The 19,143-nt window shown below is 42.4% G+C and overlaps 1 protein-coding gene across 1 annotated transcript in view; it reads left to right on the top strand.

Annotated features, from left to right (window-relative positions):
- LOC138657338 (vomeronasal type-2 receptor 1-like) overlaps positions 1–19,143 on the top strand; it is a 134,989-nt gene that overhangs the window by 73,711 nt on the left and 42,135 nt on the right. The window contains exon 2 of the mRNA XM_069745075.1: positions 3,067–3,309. Within this exon, the coding sequence (XP_069601176.1) occupies positions 3,067–3,309 (243 nt within the window). The remainder of the gene's footprint in view (positions 1–3,066; positions 3,310–19,143) is intronic.

Genomic DNA, 19,143 nt, shown 5'->3' on the forward strand with positions numbered 1-19,143 from the left:
CGACCAACGATGCCGAAGTCCCCGGGTAACCAGGGTAAACATCGGGTTACTAAGCGCAGGGCCCTGGTTACCAGTGTAAATGTAAAAAAAAAAAAAACACTACATACTTACATTCCGGTGTCTGTCGCATCCTCCGGCGTTCTGCTTCCCTGCACTGTGTCAGCGCTGGCTGGCCGTAAAGCAGAGCACAGCGGTGACGTCAACGCTCTGCTTTATGGCCGGCGCTTACACAGTGCAGGGAAGCAGAACGCCGGAGGATGCGACAGACACCGGAATGTAAGTATGTAGTGTTTGGTTTTTTTTACATTTACACTGGTAACCAGGGTAAACATCAGGTTACTAAGTGCGGCCCTGCGCTTAGTAACCCGATATTTACCCTGGTTACCAGTGAAGACATCGCTGGATCGGCGTCACACACGCCGATTCAGCGATGTCTGCGGGAGATCCAGCAACGAAATAAAGTGCTGGACTTCTAGCTCCGACCAACGATGTCACAGCAGGATCCAGATCGCTGCTGCGTGTCAAACACAACGATATCGCTATCCAGGATGCTGCAACGTCACGGATCGCTATCGTTATCGTTGTTAAGTTGTTCAGTGTGAAGGTACCTTTAAACTACAGATGTCACTGATAAGTCACTGTATAAAGTCACTGGTAATCACTTATTACCGGTACACTTACACTATATACAGAGATCCTGTGTATAATGTCACAGGTAATCATTGTATTACCTGTACACTATATGCTGTATACAAAGGCCCTGTGTATCATGTCACTGGTGATCACTGTATTACCTGTACACTGACACTATATACAGAGCTATTGTGTATAATGTCACTGCTGATCACTGTATTACCTGTACACTGACACTATATACTGTACAGAGCTTCTGTGTATAATGCCACTGGTGATCACTGTATTACCTGTACACTATATACTATATACAGATCTCCTGTGTGTAATGTCACTGTATTACCAGTACACTGAAAGCTGTTGTGTATAACACCACTGGTGATCACTGAATTACCTGTACACTGACACTATATACAGAGCTCCTGTGTATAATGTCACTGGTGATCCCTGTATTAACTGTACACTGACACTATATACAGAGCTCCTGTGTATAATGTCACTGGTGATCCCTGTATTAACTGTACACTGACACTACATACAGAGCTCCTGTGTATAATGTCACCAATGATCCCTGTATTACCTGAACACTGATACTATATATAGAGCTCCTGTGTATAATGTCACTGGTGATCACTGTATTACCTGTAGACTGACACTATATACAGTATACAAAGCTCCTGTGTATAATGTCAGTGGTGATCACTGTATTACTTGTACACTGACATTATATACAGAGCTCCTGTGTATAATGTCACTGGTGATCACTGTATTACCTGTACACTAACACTTTATACAGAGCTCCTGTGTATAATGTCACTGGTGATCACTGTATTACAGTCTACAGACTGACACTATATACAGAGCTCCTGTGTATAATGTCACTGGTAATCACTGTATTACTTGTACACACACTATATACAGAGCTCCTGTGTATAATGTCACTGGTGATCACTGTATTACCTGTAGACTGACACTATATACAGAGCTCCTGTATATAATGTCACTGGTGATCAGTGTATAACCTGTACACTATACACTATCTAAAGAGCTCCTGTGTATAATGTCACTGGTGATCACTGTATTACCTGAACACTGACACTATACAGAGCTCCTGTGTATAATGTCACTGGTGATCACTGTTTTACCTGTACACTGACGCTATACAAAGCTCCTGTGTATGATAATAATAATAATAATTTTATTTATATAGCACCAACGTATTCCACAACGCTTTACAAATTATAGAGGGGACTTGTACAGACAATAGACATTACAGCATAACAGAAATCACAGTTCAAAATAGATACCAAGAGGAATGAGGGCCCTGCTCGCAGGCGTACAAACTATAAGGAAAAGGGGGAGACACGAGAGGTGGATAACCAATGTCACCAATGATCCCTGTATTACCTGTACACTGGCATTATAGACAGAGCTCCTGTGAATAATGTGTTTGATGAATTACTGTATTACCTGTACACTATATACAGAGCTCCTGTGTATAATGTCACTCGTGATCCCTGTACTACCTGTACGCTATAAACATAGCTCCTGTGTATAATGTCACTGGTGATCCCTGTACTACCTGTACACTATATACATAGCTCCTGTGTATATTGTCACTGGTGATCCCTGTACTACCTGTACACTATATACAGAGCGCCTGTGTATAACGTCACTGGTGATCCCTGTACTACCTGTACACTATATACCCTTGACTGTTTAAAGGCGAAATAATACTATGAACCTGCAGATATGGAGTTAATATGCAGGTCAATAGCATTGTGAACCTACCCAGTGCCGTCATTAAGAGCCCCAATGCTGGGAGGGAATGAACTTAATTCCTATTTGCAGCAGTCTACGTTCAGTGAAACTGGCAACATCGGCGAGATTTTAGTCACTGCTCTTGCATAAAAAACGGCAGTTGTAACCGCACCCGACACTGACTGATAGCAGGCTCATCATTAGGGCTTTGTGTCCGTCAGTACCGGGGACACGGTTACAGATATACACAGAGTGGTGACTGAACCCACGCCAGTGCCGCCCTTATGACGACTGAGCGCCAAATGCTGCAGGAAGGAATAAATCTCATTTCCCCCCAGCAGTGTTGTTCTAAGTGAGTGCGCCAGGCTGGTTCAGAATGCTATTAACCTACAGATTTACCCCATACCTGCAGGGATATAGCATTTTTTCATGTGACAGATTCCATTTAACAGCTGTTGGTCTGAACATGGTAATAAAAAATGGGAAAAAATGCTTTGTCCTCAAGACTTATGGGTCCTTAAGGGTAAATACCAATGGTCCTGCTGCATTGAAATCTCATGCATCTTGCTGATTGGAGACATATCTTACATTCCTGGTTGATAGTTATTGATTCTTGGGTACCAGATTATTGGTATTGGTGATTTTTAATTAAATGTTTCCTTATTTTTTCAGCTCAAAACTTTTCTAAAGAAGATCAAATTCCTCGACCATTACAATGAATTATTTCGCTTCAATGAGAAAGGAGAAATTCCTGAAAATCTAGAGATTGTGAATTGGGTAAAAAGAGAATACAAACAATACAACTATACTTCATACATCCACTATCGGACCTTTGTGGGTATCTTTAATCCCTCAGAACGAGAAGATCGACAGCTGACTATGTTTCTACAGAGGATAACATGGCGACATGAAAAGGTAAGAAGGACTCTCCAAACTTTACAAATAGGATAAATATTTACAAAGAACGCTTCCTATAAAGAACCCAAAACCCAGAAATCATAGGGAGAAATGCATTTAGTGACAGCAGATTTGAGTCTGTGAATAGATTAGTAGTAATGAAGCAGAGACCTCACTATAAAATAGACATCAGATCGTTGGATTCAATACACTCCGACACATTGTTCCTGGGGGAGTAACATAATGTATACTGTACATGGCAGCCCAAAGATTGCACCCAGTATCTCAGCACGGCCCCACTAAAGACTGGGATGATGGAAACCTAGGCTTTTTGTCAGGACCAACTATACTTCTTTTAATGAATCCCATGTTTTGATTTGTCTTGGTGGCAGCTGCCTGACGCTGGTCACTAGAGTTGAGTTTGCAGTTCACCAATGTTTTTCAGTGATATGAACAGATGTTGTGTAATCACTGGAATGATAGAACCTATTATTATGAGACACAACTACAATATGGAAATAAAATATCAAAATGTTTTTGTTAACTACATATTGCAAAGAAAGGAAAATGCCATCAACAAGAATAAAATTTGCAGGATGAAACCAACATACCCATATGTAAGACCAAGGGGGGCATAGGAACACTATTGTTATAGAAAGTGCTATCAGTGGTATATAGATATCTAAGTATAATTATGTCGTGCTTCATTATCATTCCATAATGCACTGTCATCCATTATATGAAGATTAGAGGACAATGGGTCCAGGAATAGTTGTGTGGGTCCATGCCTGCATCCAGGGGTGACTTGATAATTTATTTACTTAGTGTAGTTGTTTGTTTTTGAGTGATTGTCTTACGCAGTGTTTTACCATTTAAAACATAATTATATGTTGTATTTCCTCTGCCCCAGACCTTATATTTATCTAGTGATGAGCGAGTATACTCGTTGCTTGGGTTTCCCACAGCTCGGGTGTCCTCTGAGTATTTGGCGTGCTCGGAGATATAGTTTTTGTTGCCGCAGCTGCATGAGTCCATGTGAGGATTCCCTAACAAATAGGCATACCCCACATGTATTCAGGCTGTCCAGCAGCTGTAAACATAATCTATGTGCACGCCAAAAATACTCGGAGGACACCTGAGCATGCTCAGGAAAACCCGAGCAACGAGTATGCTCTCTCATCAGTATTATCTACCTTACACTTAAGCTGTAGGAATGAGCGAACGTGCTCGGTGAGACTCGGATATTACTCTAGCATCTCGGATGGGCTCGATTAAGACTCGAATCCCCGCCTGGCATGTTTGGCGCCTGTCACAGGGAGAGTGGTAGAATAAAAGCTGAAAGCAGGGCTGAGTGCTTCACAGTCAATTGCTAAATATATAGGTGCCTCGTGTGACTAGATTTCTTTTTGGGGGGGTGCAAACAATGACTATATTGTTATCAATAGAGTATTAGTTTCTGCAACGTTTCTGTGATATATAACACCCTCAAAAAGCATAGAAACAAAATTCTGAATTCAATTACTTAACCACGTACTATTACATGTTCTGTGGAACGTGTTGGTGTTATAAAACATTTGCAAAAAAGCATCTACATTTTTTTCTGGATTCAATTGCTCACCATAAAGTATTGCTAACTCGGTGGTACAAATCAGTGTTACAAAACAATTCCAAAAAGTGTAATTTTATTTTCTTGGTTTAATTACTCATCCATACAGTATTCCATGGTATGGGAAACATTTCAGGGATCTCTAACACCACAGAAATATATTTAAAAGCATTTTTGGGTTAAATTACTCACCTATACAGTATTACGTGTTCTCTGATACATTTCGTTGGTGTAACGCTCACAGAAAGTGTTGAAGAATTTTTCTGCATTCAATTACTCAACCACGTCACGAGCTCTATCATATATTTTGATGTTATAAAACAATTCCAAAAAGCCTTTAAAAATGTTTCGAATTCAATTAGTCACCCATAGATTATTACGTGCTCTGTGGTACATCTCATTGGTATCCAACATTCACAAAAAGCAGAAACAGGCACGAAAAGGAACTGGTGTGACCTGAGGGACAAGGTAAGCAACTGTTGCCCCGAGCACCGGCACTCCTGAATTTCTACATCAAAGAGTTAAGTGTTCCCCATTCTGGGAGTTTTTTAACGCCTTCCTGACAAGGTCAGCACTAGTACTGCTCTGCGGTAACTGAGTTCCCGCAAACCGCATTACTAGTATGGTGGCACGATCGCGTGGCCTCACGCTGAGCGCCGCGGCGATCACGTGCGGGTGTCAGCTGTATATGACAGCTGACACCCTGCAGCAATGCCCACGATCGGCGCATTTAACCCCTCTGATGCCGCTGTCAAAAGTGACAGTGACATAGAGGGGCATCACACAGGGATGGGGGCTCCCTGCGCTCTCCCACCGGAACAGCGTGATGCGATTGCATTGTTCCGGTGATCCGGAAGGAGTCCCCGGATTCAAGATGGCCGCGGGACTCCTTCCGGGTCATGCAGTGAGGTGGCTAGCCGGCGCCGGAAAGCCTCCTGCACTGCCTGTCACACAGGGCTATGCAGTGTCAGATCAGCGATCTGATCTAATATAGTGATGTCCCACCTTGGGACAATGTTAGAAAGTAAAAAAAAAAAATAGAATGTACAAAAAAAAAATATATAATAATAATAAAGGAAAAAAAAATTTCCCAATAAATCCATTTATTTTTGTAAATTAAAAAAACAACAAAAGACCAATATAAATAAACATGGTACCGCTTAAAATGTCAACTCATTCCGCAAAAAACAAGACCTCAAATTACTCTGTGGGCCAAAATATGGATAAATTATAGCTGTCAAAATGTGGTGATGCAAAAACTATTTTTTGCAATAAAAAGCGTTTTTTAGTGTGTGACGAAAAAATGCTATAAAAGTAAATCAAACCCCCCTTCATCACCCCCTTAGTTTGGGAAAAATAATAAAATTTAAAAAAATGTATTTATTTCCATTTTCCCATTAGGGTTAGGGTTAGGGCTAGGGTTAGGGTTGGGGCTAAAGTTAGGGTTGGGGCTAAAATTAGGGTTTGGATTACATTTACGGTTGGGATAAGGGTTGGGATTAGGGTTAGGGGTGTGGTTAGGGTTATGGTTGGCATTAGGGTTAGGGGTGTATTTGGATTAGGGTTTCAGTTATAATTGGGGGGTTTCCACTGTTCAGGCACATCAGGGGCTCTCCAAACGCGACATGGCGTCCGATCTCATATCCAGCCAATTCTGTGTTGAAAAACTAAAACGGCGCTCCTTCCCTTCCGAGCTCTCCCGTGCGCCCACACAGGGGTTTACCCCCACATATGGGGTATCAGCGTACTCAGGACAATTTGGAAAACAACTTTTGGGGTCCAATTTCTCCTGTTACCCTTGAGAAAATACAAAACCGGGGGCTAAAAAATAATTTTTGTGGAAAAAAAAGATTTTTTATTTTCATGGCTCTGCGTTATAAACTGTAGTGAAACACTTTGGGGTTAAAAGTGCTGACCACACATCTAGATAAGTTTCTTAGGGGGTCTTCTTTTACAAAATGGGGTCACTTGTGAGAGGTTTCCACTGTTTAGGAACATCAGGGCTCTGAAAATGCAACATGACGCTTGCAGACCAATCCATCTAAGTTTGCCTTCCAAACGGCGCTCCTTCCCTTCTGAGCTTTGCCGTGCGCCCAAACAGTGGTTCCCCCCCCACATATGGGGTATCAGCGTACTCAGGAGAAATTGGCCAACAACTTTAGTGGTCCAATTTCTCCTGTTTCCCTTGGGGAAAAAATTGCAGGCTAAAAGTTTGTTTTGTGGAAAGAAAAAATGATTTTTTAATTTTCACGGCTCTACATTCTAAACTTTAGTGAAACAATTGGGGGTTAAAAGTGCTCACCACACATCTAGATAAGTTCCTTAGGGGGTCTTCTTTCCAACATTGGGTCAATTGTGGGGGGTTTCCACTGTTTAGGCACATCAGGGGCTCTACAAATGCGACATGGGTTCCGATCTCAATTCCAGCCAATTTTGCATTGAAAAGTCAAACGGCTCTCCTTCCCTTCCGAGCTCTGCCATGCGCTCAAACAGTGGTTTAACCCCATATATGGGGTATCAGCGTACTCAGGAAAGATTGAACAACAACTTTTGGTGTCCAATTTGTCCTGTTACCCTTGGGAAAATAAAAAATTGGGGGCGAAAAGATCATTTTTGTGAAAAAAAATTATTTTTTTTTACGGCTCTACATTATAAACGTCTGTGAAGTACTTGGGGGTTGAAAGTGCTCATCATAGTAACATAGTAACATAGTTAGTAAGGCCGAAAAAAGACATTTGTCCATCCAGTTCAGCCTATATTCCATCATAATAAATCCCCAGATTTACGTCCTTTTACAGAACCTAATTGTATGATACAATATTGTTCTGCTCCAGAAAGACATCCAGGCCTCTCTTGAACCCCTCGACTGAGTTCGCCATCACCACCTCCTCAGGCAAGCAATTCCAGATTCTCACTGCCCTAACAGTAAAGAATCCTCTTCTATGTTGGTGGAAAAACCTTCTCTCCTCCAGACGCAAAGAATGCCCCCTTGTGCCCGTCACCTTCCTTGGTATAAACAGATCCTCAGCGAGATATTTGTATTGTCCCCTTATATACTTATACATGGTTATTAGATCGCCCCTCAGTCGTCTTTTTTCTAGACTAAATAATCCTAATTTCGCTAATCTATCTGGGTATTGTAGTTCTCCCATCCCCTTTAATAATTTTGTTGCCCTCCTTTGTACTCTCTCTAGTTCCATTATATCCTTCCTGAGCACCGGTGCCCAAAACTGGACACAGTATTCCATGTGCGGTCTAACTAGGGATTTGTACAGAGGCAGTATAATGCTCTCATCATGTGTATCCAGAACTCTTTTAATGCACCCCATGATCCTGTTTGCCTTGGCAGCTGCTGCCTGGCACTGGCTGCTCCAGGTAAGTTTATCATTAACTAGGATCCCCAAGTCCTTCTCCCTGTCAGATTTACCCAGTGGTTTCCCGTTCAGTGTGTAATGGTGATATTGATTCCTTCTTCCCATGTGTATAACCTTACATTTAACATTGTTAAACCTCATCTGCCACCTTTCAGCCCAAGTTTCCAACTTATCCAGATCCATCTGTAGCAGAATACTATCTTCTCTTGTATTAACTGCTTTACATAGTTTTGTATCATCTGCAAATATCGATATTTTACTGTGTAAACCTTCTACCAGATCATTAATGAATATGTTGAAGATAACAGGTACCAATACTGACCCCTGCGGTCCCCACTGGTCACAGCGACCCAGTTAGAGACTATACCATTTATAACCACCCTCTGCTTTCTATCACTAAGCCAGTTACTAACCCATTTACACACATTTTCCCCCAGACCAAGCATTCTCATTTTGTGTACCAACCTCTTGTGCGGCACGGTATCAAACGCTTTGGAAAAATCGAGATATACCACGTCCAATGACTCACCGTGGTCCAGCCTATAGCTTACCTCTTCATAAAAACTGATTAGATTGGTTTGACAGGAGCGATTTCTCATAAACCCATGCTGATATGGAGTTAAACAGTTATTCTCATTGAGATAATCCAGAATAACATCCCTCAGAAACCCTTCAAATATTTTACCAACAATAGAGGTTAGACTTACTGGTCTATAATTTCCAGGTTCACTTTTAGAGCCCTTTTTGAATATTGGCACCACATTTGCTATGCGCCAGTCCTGCGGAACAGACCCTGTCGCTATAGAGTCCCTAAAAATAAGAAATAATGGTTTATCTATTACATTACTTAGTTCTCTTAGTACTCGTGGGTGTATGCCATCCGGACCCGGAGATTTATCTATTTTAATCTTATTTAGCCGGTTTCGCACCTCTTCTTGGGTTAGATTGGTGACCCTTAATATAGGGTTTTCATTGTTTCTTGGGATTTCACCTAGCATTTCATTTTCCACCGTGAATACCGTGGAGAAGAAGGTGTTTAATATGTTAGCTTTTTCCTCGTCATCTACAACCATTCTTTCCTCACTATTTTTTAAGGGGCCTACATTTTCAGTTTTTATTCTTTTACTATTGATATAGTTGAAGATTAGTTTTACTCTCCTTAGCAATGTGCTTCTCTGTTTCCTTTTTGGCAGCTTTAATTAGTTTTTTAGATAAAGTATTTTTCTCCCTATAGTTTTTTAGAGCTTCAATGGTGCCATCCTGCTTTAGTAGTGCAAATGCTTTCTTTTTACTGTTAATTGCCTGTCTTACTTCTTTGTTTAGCCACATTGGGTTTTTCCTATTTCTAGTCCTTTTATTCCCACAAGGTATAAACCGCTTACAGTGCCTATTTAGGATGTTCTTAAACATTTCCCATTTATTATCTGTATTCTTATTTCTGAGGACATTGTCCCAGTCTACCAGATTAAGGGCATCTCTAAGCTGGTCAAACTTTGCCTTCCTAAAGTTCAGTGTTTTTGTGACTCCCTGACAAGTCCCCCTAGTGAAAGACAGGTGAAACTGTACAATATTGTGGTCGCTATTTCCTAGATGCCCGACCACCTGCAGATTTGTTATTCTGTCAGGTCTATTAGATAGTATTAGGTCTAAAAGTGCTGCTCCTCTGGTTGGATTCTGCACCAATTGTGAAAGATAATTTTTCTTGGTTATTAGCAGAAACCTGTTGCCTTTATGGGTTTCACAGGTTTCTGTTTCCCAGTTAATATCCGGGTAGTTAAAGTCCCCCATAACCAGGACCTCATTATGGGTTGCAGCTTCATCTATCTGCTTTAGAAGTAGACTTTCCATGATTTCTGTTATAATGGGGGTTTGTAACAGACCCCAATGAGAATTTTGTTACCATTTTTCCCTCCATGAATTTCGACCCATATGGACTCGACATCCTCATTCCCTTCGCTAATATCCTCCCTTAAAGTGGACTTTAGACAAGACTTTACATAGAGACAAACCCCTCCTCCTCTCCGATTTTTACGATCCTTTCTAAACAGACTGTAACCCTGTAAGTTAACTGCCCAGTCATAGCTTTCATCTAACCATGTCTCGGTTATTCCCACTATGTCAAAGTTACCTGTAGATATTTCTGCTTCTAGTTCTTCCATCTTGTTTGTCAGGCTTCTGGCATTTGCGAGCATGCAGTTTAGTGGATTGTTTTAGAAATGTTCTTACCTCCCTTCTGAGTATGTTTTCCTGGGTCTTCTTTGTTCGAGTCTAATGTTTTTCTTCCCGTCCCCTCTTCTTCTAGTTTAACGCCCTCCTGATGAGTGTAGCGAGTCTTCTGGTGAATGTGTGTTTCCCAGGTTTGTTGAGGTGTAGTCCGTCTCTGGCGAGGAGTCCATCGTACAAGTAATTCACACCGTGGTCCAGGAATCCGAATCCTTGTTGTCTGCACCATCGTCTTAGCCAGTTGTTCGAATCAAGGATCCTGTTCCATCTCCTGGTGCCATGCCTGTCTACTGGAAGGATAGAAGAAAAAACTACCTGTGCATCCAGTTCCTTTACTTTCTTCCCCAACTCTTCAAAGTCCTTGCAGATTAGTTCCCTAGGGGGTCTACTTTCCAAAATGGTGTCACTTATGGGGGGTTTCCACTATTTAGGCACATCAGGGGCTCTCCAAACGCGACATGGCGTCCGATCTCAATTCCAGCAAATTTTGCATTGAAAAGTCAAATGGCGCTCCTTCCCTTCCGAGCTCTGCCATGTGCCCAAACAATGGTTTACCTCAACATATTGGGTATCAGCGTACTCAGGACAAATTGTAGAACAACTTTTGTGGTCCAACTTCTCCTGTTACCCTTGGTAAAATAAAACAAATTGGATCTGAAGTAAAAAATTTGTGAAAAAAAGTTAAATGTTCAATTTTTTTTAAAACATTCCAAAAATTACTGTGAAGCACCTGAAGGGTTAATAAACTTTTTGAATGTGGTTTGAGTACCTTGAGGGGTGCAGTTTTTAGAATGGTGTCACTTTTGGGCATTTTCTGTCATATACGAGGGGCGATCTGTTGTGAATTCTGCTCCTGGGCTCCCTCCGGTGCTTGTAAGTGGCACTTTTGTGAGTTCTGCTCTTGGGCTCCCTCTTGTGATTTCAAGTGGTATGGCTGCTCCTTGGAGTTAGCTGTATTCAGCTGCCTCCACTTATCGTCTCCTCTCTCGCCTATTTAAGCCTGGCTGTTCCTTCAGCTAGTGCCACTTGTAAATGGTTCCTGGTTGGATTCACATCTCTTTGGAGTTCCCTGTTATCCTGACCAGTTCAGCAAAGCTAAGTTTTTGCTTACTTTTTCTGTCCATAGTTTGTGGACTTATTCATTCTGTGCTTTCTTTGTTTGTCCAGCATTTTCAGTTTGAATTATTTTCTGTCTTGCTGGAAGCTCTGGGAAGCAGAGTGACCCACCACACCTTTAGTCAGGTGTGGAGATTTTTTGTTTACTCTGCGTGAATTTTTGTAGTGTTTTATACTGACCGCACAGTGTTCCATCCTGTCCTATCTATCAAGCTAGACTGGACTCCTGTGCTCATCCTGGTTTCATTCTGTGTATGTCTTTTTCCCTCTCCACTCACAGTCATTATTTGTGGGGGGCTAATCTATCCTTTGGGGATTTTCTCTGAGGCAAGATAGTTTTCCTGCTTCTATCTTTAGGGGTAGTTAGCTCTTAGGCTGTGACGAGATGCCTAGGGAGAGTTAGGAGCATTCCACGGCTACTTCTAGTGTGGTGTTGGGCTTAGGGTTTGCCGTCAGTACAGTTACCACTTCCCTCAGAGCTCGTTCCATGTTGCTCCTAGACCACCGCATCATAACAGTACCAGTGGCCAAAAATGAATTAATTGCATCTCAAAAGAAGGAAAAGAAAGTTCTGAACCATTTTTTTTCTGTGCTCTAGTTTGTCTCTTTTTGTTTCCTCTTTATATCTGGGTGGTTCAGGATATATACTTTGCCATGGATGTTCAGGGTTTGTTTTCTCGTGTGGATCAACTGGCTGCAAGAGTACAGAGTATCCAAGATTATGTTGTCCAGACTCCGGCTTTAGAGCCTAGAATTCCTACTCCTGATTTGTTTTTTGGGGACAGATCTAAGTTTTTGAACTTTAAAAATAACTGCAGATTGTTTTTTGCTTTGAAACCCCGTTCTTCTGGTGATCCCATTCAACAAGTAAAAATCATCATATCCTTGCTGCGTGGCGACCCTCAAGACTGGGCTTTTTCTCTTGAAGCAGGGGATCCGGCATTATTAAATGTAGATGCATTTTTTCAAGCGCTCGGATTATTGTATGACGAACCTAATTCTGTGGATCATGCAGAAAAGACCCTGTTGGCCCTGTGTCAAGGTCAGGAAGCGGCAGAATTATACTGCCAGAAATTTAGAAAATGGTCTGTGCTCACTAAATGGAATGAAGAGGCTCTGGCTGCTATATTTTCAGAAAAGGTCTTTCTGAAGCCCTTAAAGATGTTATGGTGGGCTTTCCTTCGCCTGCCGGCTTGAGCGAATCTATGTCTCTAGCCATTCAGATTGATCGGCGTCTGCGCGAGCGCAAAGCTGTGCACCATATGGCAGTGTCCTCGAGCAGAGTCCTGAACCTATGCAATGTGATAGGATTTTGACTAGAATAGAACAGCAGGAATTCAGACGTCAGAATAGGCTGTGTTTCTACTGTGGTGATTCGGCTCATGTTATCTCTGATTGCCCTAAGCGTACTAAGAGAGTCGCTAGGTCTGCCACCATTAGTACTATACAGCCTAAATTTCTCTTATCTGTAACCCTGATTTGCTCATTGTCGTCCTTTTCTGTCATGGCATTTGGTGGATTCAGGCGCTGCCCTGAACTTAATGGACTTAGAATTCGCCAGGTGCTGTGGTTTTTCCTTACAGCCCTTGCAAAGCCCTATTCCCTTGAGGGGTATTGATGCTACACCCCTGGCCAAGGATAAACCTCAGTACTGGACACAGATGACTATGTACATGGCTCCAGCACATCAGGAAGATTGCTGTTTTCTGGTGTTGCATAACCTGCATGATGTTGTTGTACTGGGATTTCCATGGTTACAGGAACATAATCCGGTGCTGGATTGGAAAACTATGTCGGTGACTAGTTGGGGTTGTCAAGGGGTACATAGTGACGTTCCTTTGATGTCAATTTCCTCTTCCCCCTCTTCTGAGGTTCCTGAGTTTTTTGGTCAGATTTCCTGGATGTATTTGATGAGCCCAAGTCCAGTTCCCTTCCTCCGCACAGGGACTGTGATTGTGCTATTAACTTGATTCCTGGTTGCAAGTTCCCTAAGGGCTGACTTTTCAATCTGTCTGTGCCAGAGCATGCCGCCATGCGGAGTTATGTTAAGGAGTCTTTGGAGAAGGGGCATATTCGGCGCTCTTCGTCACCTTTGGGAGCGGGTTTCTTTTTTGTTGCTAAGAAGGATGGCTCCTTGAGACCCTGTATTGATTATCGTCTTCTTAATAAAATCACGGTCAAATTCCAATACCCCTTGCCCTTGCTTACGGATTTGTTTGCTCAGATTAAGGGGGCTAGTTGGTTTACTAAGATTGACCTCCGAGGGGCATATAATCTTGTTCGTATTAAACAGGGTGATGAATGGAAAACTGCATTTAATACGCCCGAAGGCCATTTTGAATACCTTGTGATGCCATTTGGGCTCTCTAATGCTCCATCTGTGTTCCAGTCTTTCATGCATGATATTTTCCGCAATTATCTTGATAAATTCATGGTCGTATATTTGGATGATATTTAGATTTTTTCCGATGATTGGGAGTCTCATGTGAAGCAGGTCAGGATGGTGTCCCAGATCCTTCGTGATAATGCTTTATTTGTGAAGGGGTCTAAGTGCCTATTCGGAGTTCAGAAGGTCTCTTTTTTGGGTTTTATTTTTTCTCCCTCGTCTATAGAAATGGATCCTGTTAAGGTCCAAGCTATTCATGACTGGATCCAACCCACATCTGTGAAGGGACTTCAAAAATTTTTGGGCTTTGCTAATTTCTATCGCCGTTTCATTGCCAATTTTTCCAGTGTGGTTAAGCCCTTTACTGATTTGACGAAGAAAGGCGCTGATGTGATGAATTGGTCCTCTAAGGCTGTTGAGGCCTTTCAGGAGCTTAACCGCCGATTTACTTCTGCCCCTGTGTTGCGTCAGCTGGATGTTTCGCTTCCTTTTCAGGTTGAGGTTGACGCTTCTGAGATTGAGGCAGGGGCTGTTTTGTCTCAGAGGGAATCTGATGGTTCTTTGATGAGACCGTGTGCTTTTTTTCCAGAAAGTTTTCGCCTGCGGAACGCAATTATGATGTCGGCAATCGGGAGTTGTTGGCTATGAAGTGGGCGTTTGAGGAGTGGCGACATTGGCTTGAGGAAGCTAAGCACCGCATTGTGGTCTTGACTGATCATAAGAATCTGATTTACCTCGAGTCGGCCAAGCGGCTGAATCCTAGACAGGCTCGATGGTCCCTGTTTTTTTCCCGTTTTGATTTTGTGGTCTCGTATTTTCCGGGATCTAAGAATGTTAAGGCTGATGCCCTCTCTAGGAGTTTTTCGCCTGATTCTCCTGGAGTCCTTGAGCCGGTTGGCATTCTTAAGGAGGGGGTGATTCTTTCTGCTATCTCCCCTGATTTGCGGCGGGTGCTTCAGGAATTTCAGGCTGTTCGTTCCTGATAGATGGACAAGTAAGGTTATTTCTGAGGTTCATTGTTCAGTGTTGGCTGGTCATCCTGGGATTTTTGGTACCAGAGATTTGGTTGCTAGGTCCTTTTGGTGGCCTTCCTTGTCGCGCGATGTGCGTGCTTTTGTGCAGTCCTGTGGGATTTGCGCCCGGGCCAAGCCTTGCTGTTCCCGCGCTAGTGGGTTGATTTTGCCTTTGCCGGTCCCTGAGAGGCCCTGGACGCATATTTCCATGGATTTTATTTCAGATCTTCCTGTTTCCCAGAAGATGTCTGTTATCTGGGTTGTTTGTGACCGGTTCTCTAAAATGGTCCATCTGGTACCTTTGCCTAAGTTGCCTTCCTCCTCAGATTTGGTTCCATTGTTTTTTCAGCATGTGGTTCGTTTGTATGGTATTCCGGAGAATATTGTGTCTGACAGAGGTTCTCAGTTTGTCTCTAGGTTTTGGCGGGCCTTTTGTGCTAGGATGGGCATTGATTTGTCTTTTTCTTCGGCGTTTCATCCTCAGACTAATGGCCAAACTGAGCGAACTAATCAGACCTTGGAGACCTATTTGAGATGCTTTGTGTCTGCTGATCAGGATGATTGGGTGGCTTTCTTGCCGTTGGCCGAGTTTGCCCTTAATAATCGGGCTAGTTCGGCTACTTTGGCTTCACCTTTCTTTTGTAATTTTGGTTTTCATCCTCGTTTTTCTTCAGGGCAGGTTGAACCTTCTGATTGTCCTGGTGTTGATTCTGTGGTGGATAGGCTGCAGCAGATTTGGACTCATGTGGTGGACAATTTCAGGAAAGGGCTCAACGTTTTGCTAACCGCCGTCGGTGTGTTGGTCCTCGGCTTCGTGTTGGGGATTTGGTTTGGTTGTCTTCTCGTCATGTTCCTATGAAGGTTTCCTCCCCTAAGTTTAAGCCTCGGTTTATTGGTCCTTATAAAATTTCTGAAATTATTAATCCGGTGTCTTTTCGTTTGGCTCTTCCAGCCTCTTTTGCCATTCATAATGTTTTCCATAGATCTTTGTTACGGAGATATGTGGTGCCCGTTGTTCCCTCGGTTGACCCTCCTGCCCCGGTGTTGGTTGAGGGGGAGTTGGAATATGAGGTTGAGAAGATTTTGGATTCTCGTTTTTCGAGGCGGAGGCTTCAGTATCTTGTCAAGTGGAAGGGTTATGGTCAGGAGGATAATTCTTGGGTTGTTGCCTCCGATGTCCATGCCACCGATTTGGTCGTGCTTTTCATTTGGCTCGTCCTGATCGGCCTGGGGGCTCTGGTGAGGGTTCGGTGACCCCTCCTCAAGGGGGGGTACTGTTGTGAATTCTGCTCCTGGGCTCCCTCCGGTGGTTGTAAGTGGCACTTTTGTGAGTTCTGCTCTTGGGCTCCCTCTTGTGGTTTCAAGTGGTATGGCTGCTCCTAGGAGTTAGCTGTATTCAGCTGCCTCCACTTATCGTCTCCTCTCTCGCCTATTTAAGCCTGGCTGTTCCTTCAGCTAGTGCCACTTGTAAATGGTTCCTGGTTGGATTCACATCTCTTTGGAGTTCCCTGTTATCCTGACCAGTTCAGCAAAGCTAAGTTTTTGCTTACTTTTTCTGTCCATAGTTTGTGGACTTATTCATTCTGTGCTTTCTTTGTTTGTCCAGCATTTTCAGTTTGAATTATTTTCTGTCTTGCTGGAAGCTCTGGGAAGCAGAGTTACCCTCCACACCTTTAGTCAGGTGTGGAGATTTTTTGTTTACTCTGCGTGGATTTTTGTAGTGTTTTATACTGACCGCACAGTGTTCCATCCTATCCTATCTATCAAGCTAGACTGGCTTCCTGTGCTCATCCTGGTTTCATTCTGTGTATGTCTTTTTCCTCTCCACTCACAGTCATTATTTGTGGGGGGCTAATCTATCCTTTGGGGATTTTCTCTGAGGCAAGATAGTTTTCTTGCTTCTGTCTTCAGGGGTAGTTAGCTCTTAGGCTGTGACGAAATGCCTAGGGAGATTTAGGAGCATTCCACTGCTGATTCTAGTGTTGTGTTTAGCTTAGGGTCTGCGGTCAGTACAGTTACCACTTCCCTCAGAGCTCGTTCCATGTTGCTCCTAGACCACCGCATCATAACAGCGATCCAAAAGTAATGATAATCAATACTAAACACAATGAATATAGTAAAAAAAAAAAATATTTTTCTACATAGTCTCCTAACAAGTCTATATATTTAGTCCTTCTCTTTTCTAAACTTGGAATTCCCTTCGAAAAAATTTGTTGATCTTGACCCTCAAAAAAATCCCCAACAGCGGTTATCACGTCGCTATTGTCGTCAAATTTCTTACCCCGGAGGTGTTCCTTGAGCCGAGGAAAGAGAAAGAAGTCACTGGGGCCTAGATCTGGCAAATAGGGGGGGTGTTCCACCAGTACAAAGCCCGCTTCTGGAATGGTAGCCATGGTAACTGCAGCTTTGTGAGCCGGAGCGTTATCTTGGTGAAGCAGCACTCCAGCCCGCAGTTTGCCGCGCCTTTTCTCCTTGATAGCCTCCCGCAATCTTCTTATTTGTTCTGCGTAGTAGGAGCCCGTAATACTTGCTCCCTTCTCCAAATAGTCCACCATAATAATTCCTTCAGCGTCCCAAAAAACGGACGCCATAACCTTCCCTGCTGAGCTTGACACTTTGAATTTCTTCGGCGTCGGTTCGTCGGCTCATTTCCATGTCATCGATTGTTGTTTAGTTTCGGGATCAAAGTGGTGGATCCAGGTCTCGTCCATGGTCAAAAAAGGTGACAAAAAATTTTCCTTGTCTGCTTGGAACTTTTCGAGATTTGCTATTGAAATGTCAACTCGTTTCTTCTTTTGCTCGTCGGTTAACATTTTTGGCACCCAACGCACGGAGACCTTTCTCATATGCAATTCTTTTGCAAGGATTCGTTGAATACTGCCATATGAGATCCCTGTGACCTCAGCTACATGCCTGATAGTCACTCTTCGATCTGCCAATACAACTTCTACAACTTTTTTCACGTTTTCTTCATTGAGGGACGTGGATAGGCGTCCTTGACGATGTTCATCTTCCGTCGATGTTCTTCCCAGCTTAAATTCCTTGGCCCAGCATGCAACTGTGGAATATGGAGGAGAAGAGTCCCCCAATGTTCCCACCAAGTCGATGTGTATGTCTTTGGTAGTCATTTTTTTCAAGCAGAGGTATTTGATGACAGCTCTGAGCTCGTTTTTTCCCATTTTGATGTTCACTCCTCGGCAGTTCATATTCAAATGAATGTAGCTCCCGAGAATCGTGGTCTATTTAAGTGATTTTTTTTCCTGGACTAGTGGGTACCTAAGAGAGAAGAAAACATTTTATTTTAATTTCTGTGTGCAATAGAAATAGCCGATCATCATTACTTTTGGATCGCCTCTCGTAGACCCCTCAAAGTCACTTCAAATGTGAGGTGGTCCCTAAAAAAAAATGGTTTTGCAAATTTTGTTGTAAAAATTAGAAATCGCCGGTCAATTTTTAACCCTTATAAGTTCCTAACAAAAAAAATTATGCTTCCAAAATTGTGCTAATGTAAAGCAGACATGTGGGTAATGTTATTTTTTAACTATTTTGAATGATATGACTCTCTAATTTAAGGGCATAAAAACTAAAAGTTTAAGGGTATGTGCACACGTCAGGATTTTTTCCTGACAAAATCCTGAGAATTCTGCCAGAAATCCGCGTTCTTTTTTCGTGCGGATTTCTCGCGGAATTTGCACGTTTTTTGCGCGTTTATTGCGCGGATTTTTTGCGGATTTTTATTTATTTTTTTTTTTTTCCGGAATGACCTTTTTGATAGGAAATCCGCAAAAAATCCGGAAAAAGATAGAGCATGTCCGGATTTTTTGCGGAATGCGTTTTTTTGTGTGGAAAAAAATGCTAACATCTGCACAAAAAATGCGGAATGCATTCTAAATGATAGGATGCATAATGTTAGCGTTTTTTTACTGGATTTATAGCGTTTTTATAGCGAAATTCCGCAAAAAAAAACGCTAAAAATCCTGACGTGTGCACATACCCTAAAAATTGCAAAATTTCCAACATTTTCACCAAATTTATATATTTTTTTACAAATAAACGCAAGTCAAATTGAAGAAATTTTACCACTATCATAAAGTTTAATATGTCACGAGAAAACAATCTTAGAATCACCGGGAT

This window comes from Ranitomeya imitator, chromosome 1, assembly GCF_032444005.1.
Source record: "Ranitomeya imitator isolate aRanImi1 chromosome 1, aRanImi1.pri, whole genome shotgun sequence".
Classification (NCBI taxonomy): domain Eukaryota; kingdom Metazoa; phylum Chordata; class Amphibia; order Anura; family Dendrobatidae; genus Ranitomeya; species Ranitomeya imitator.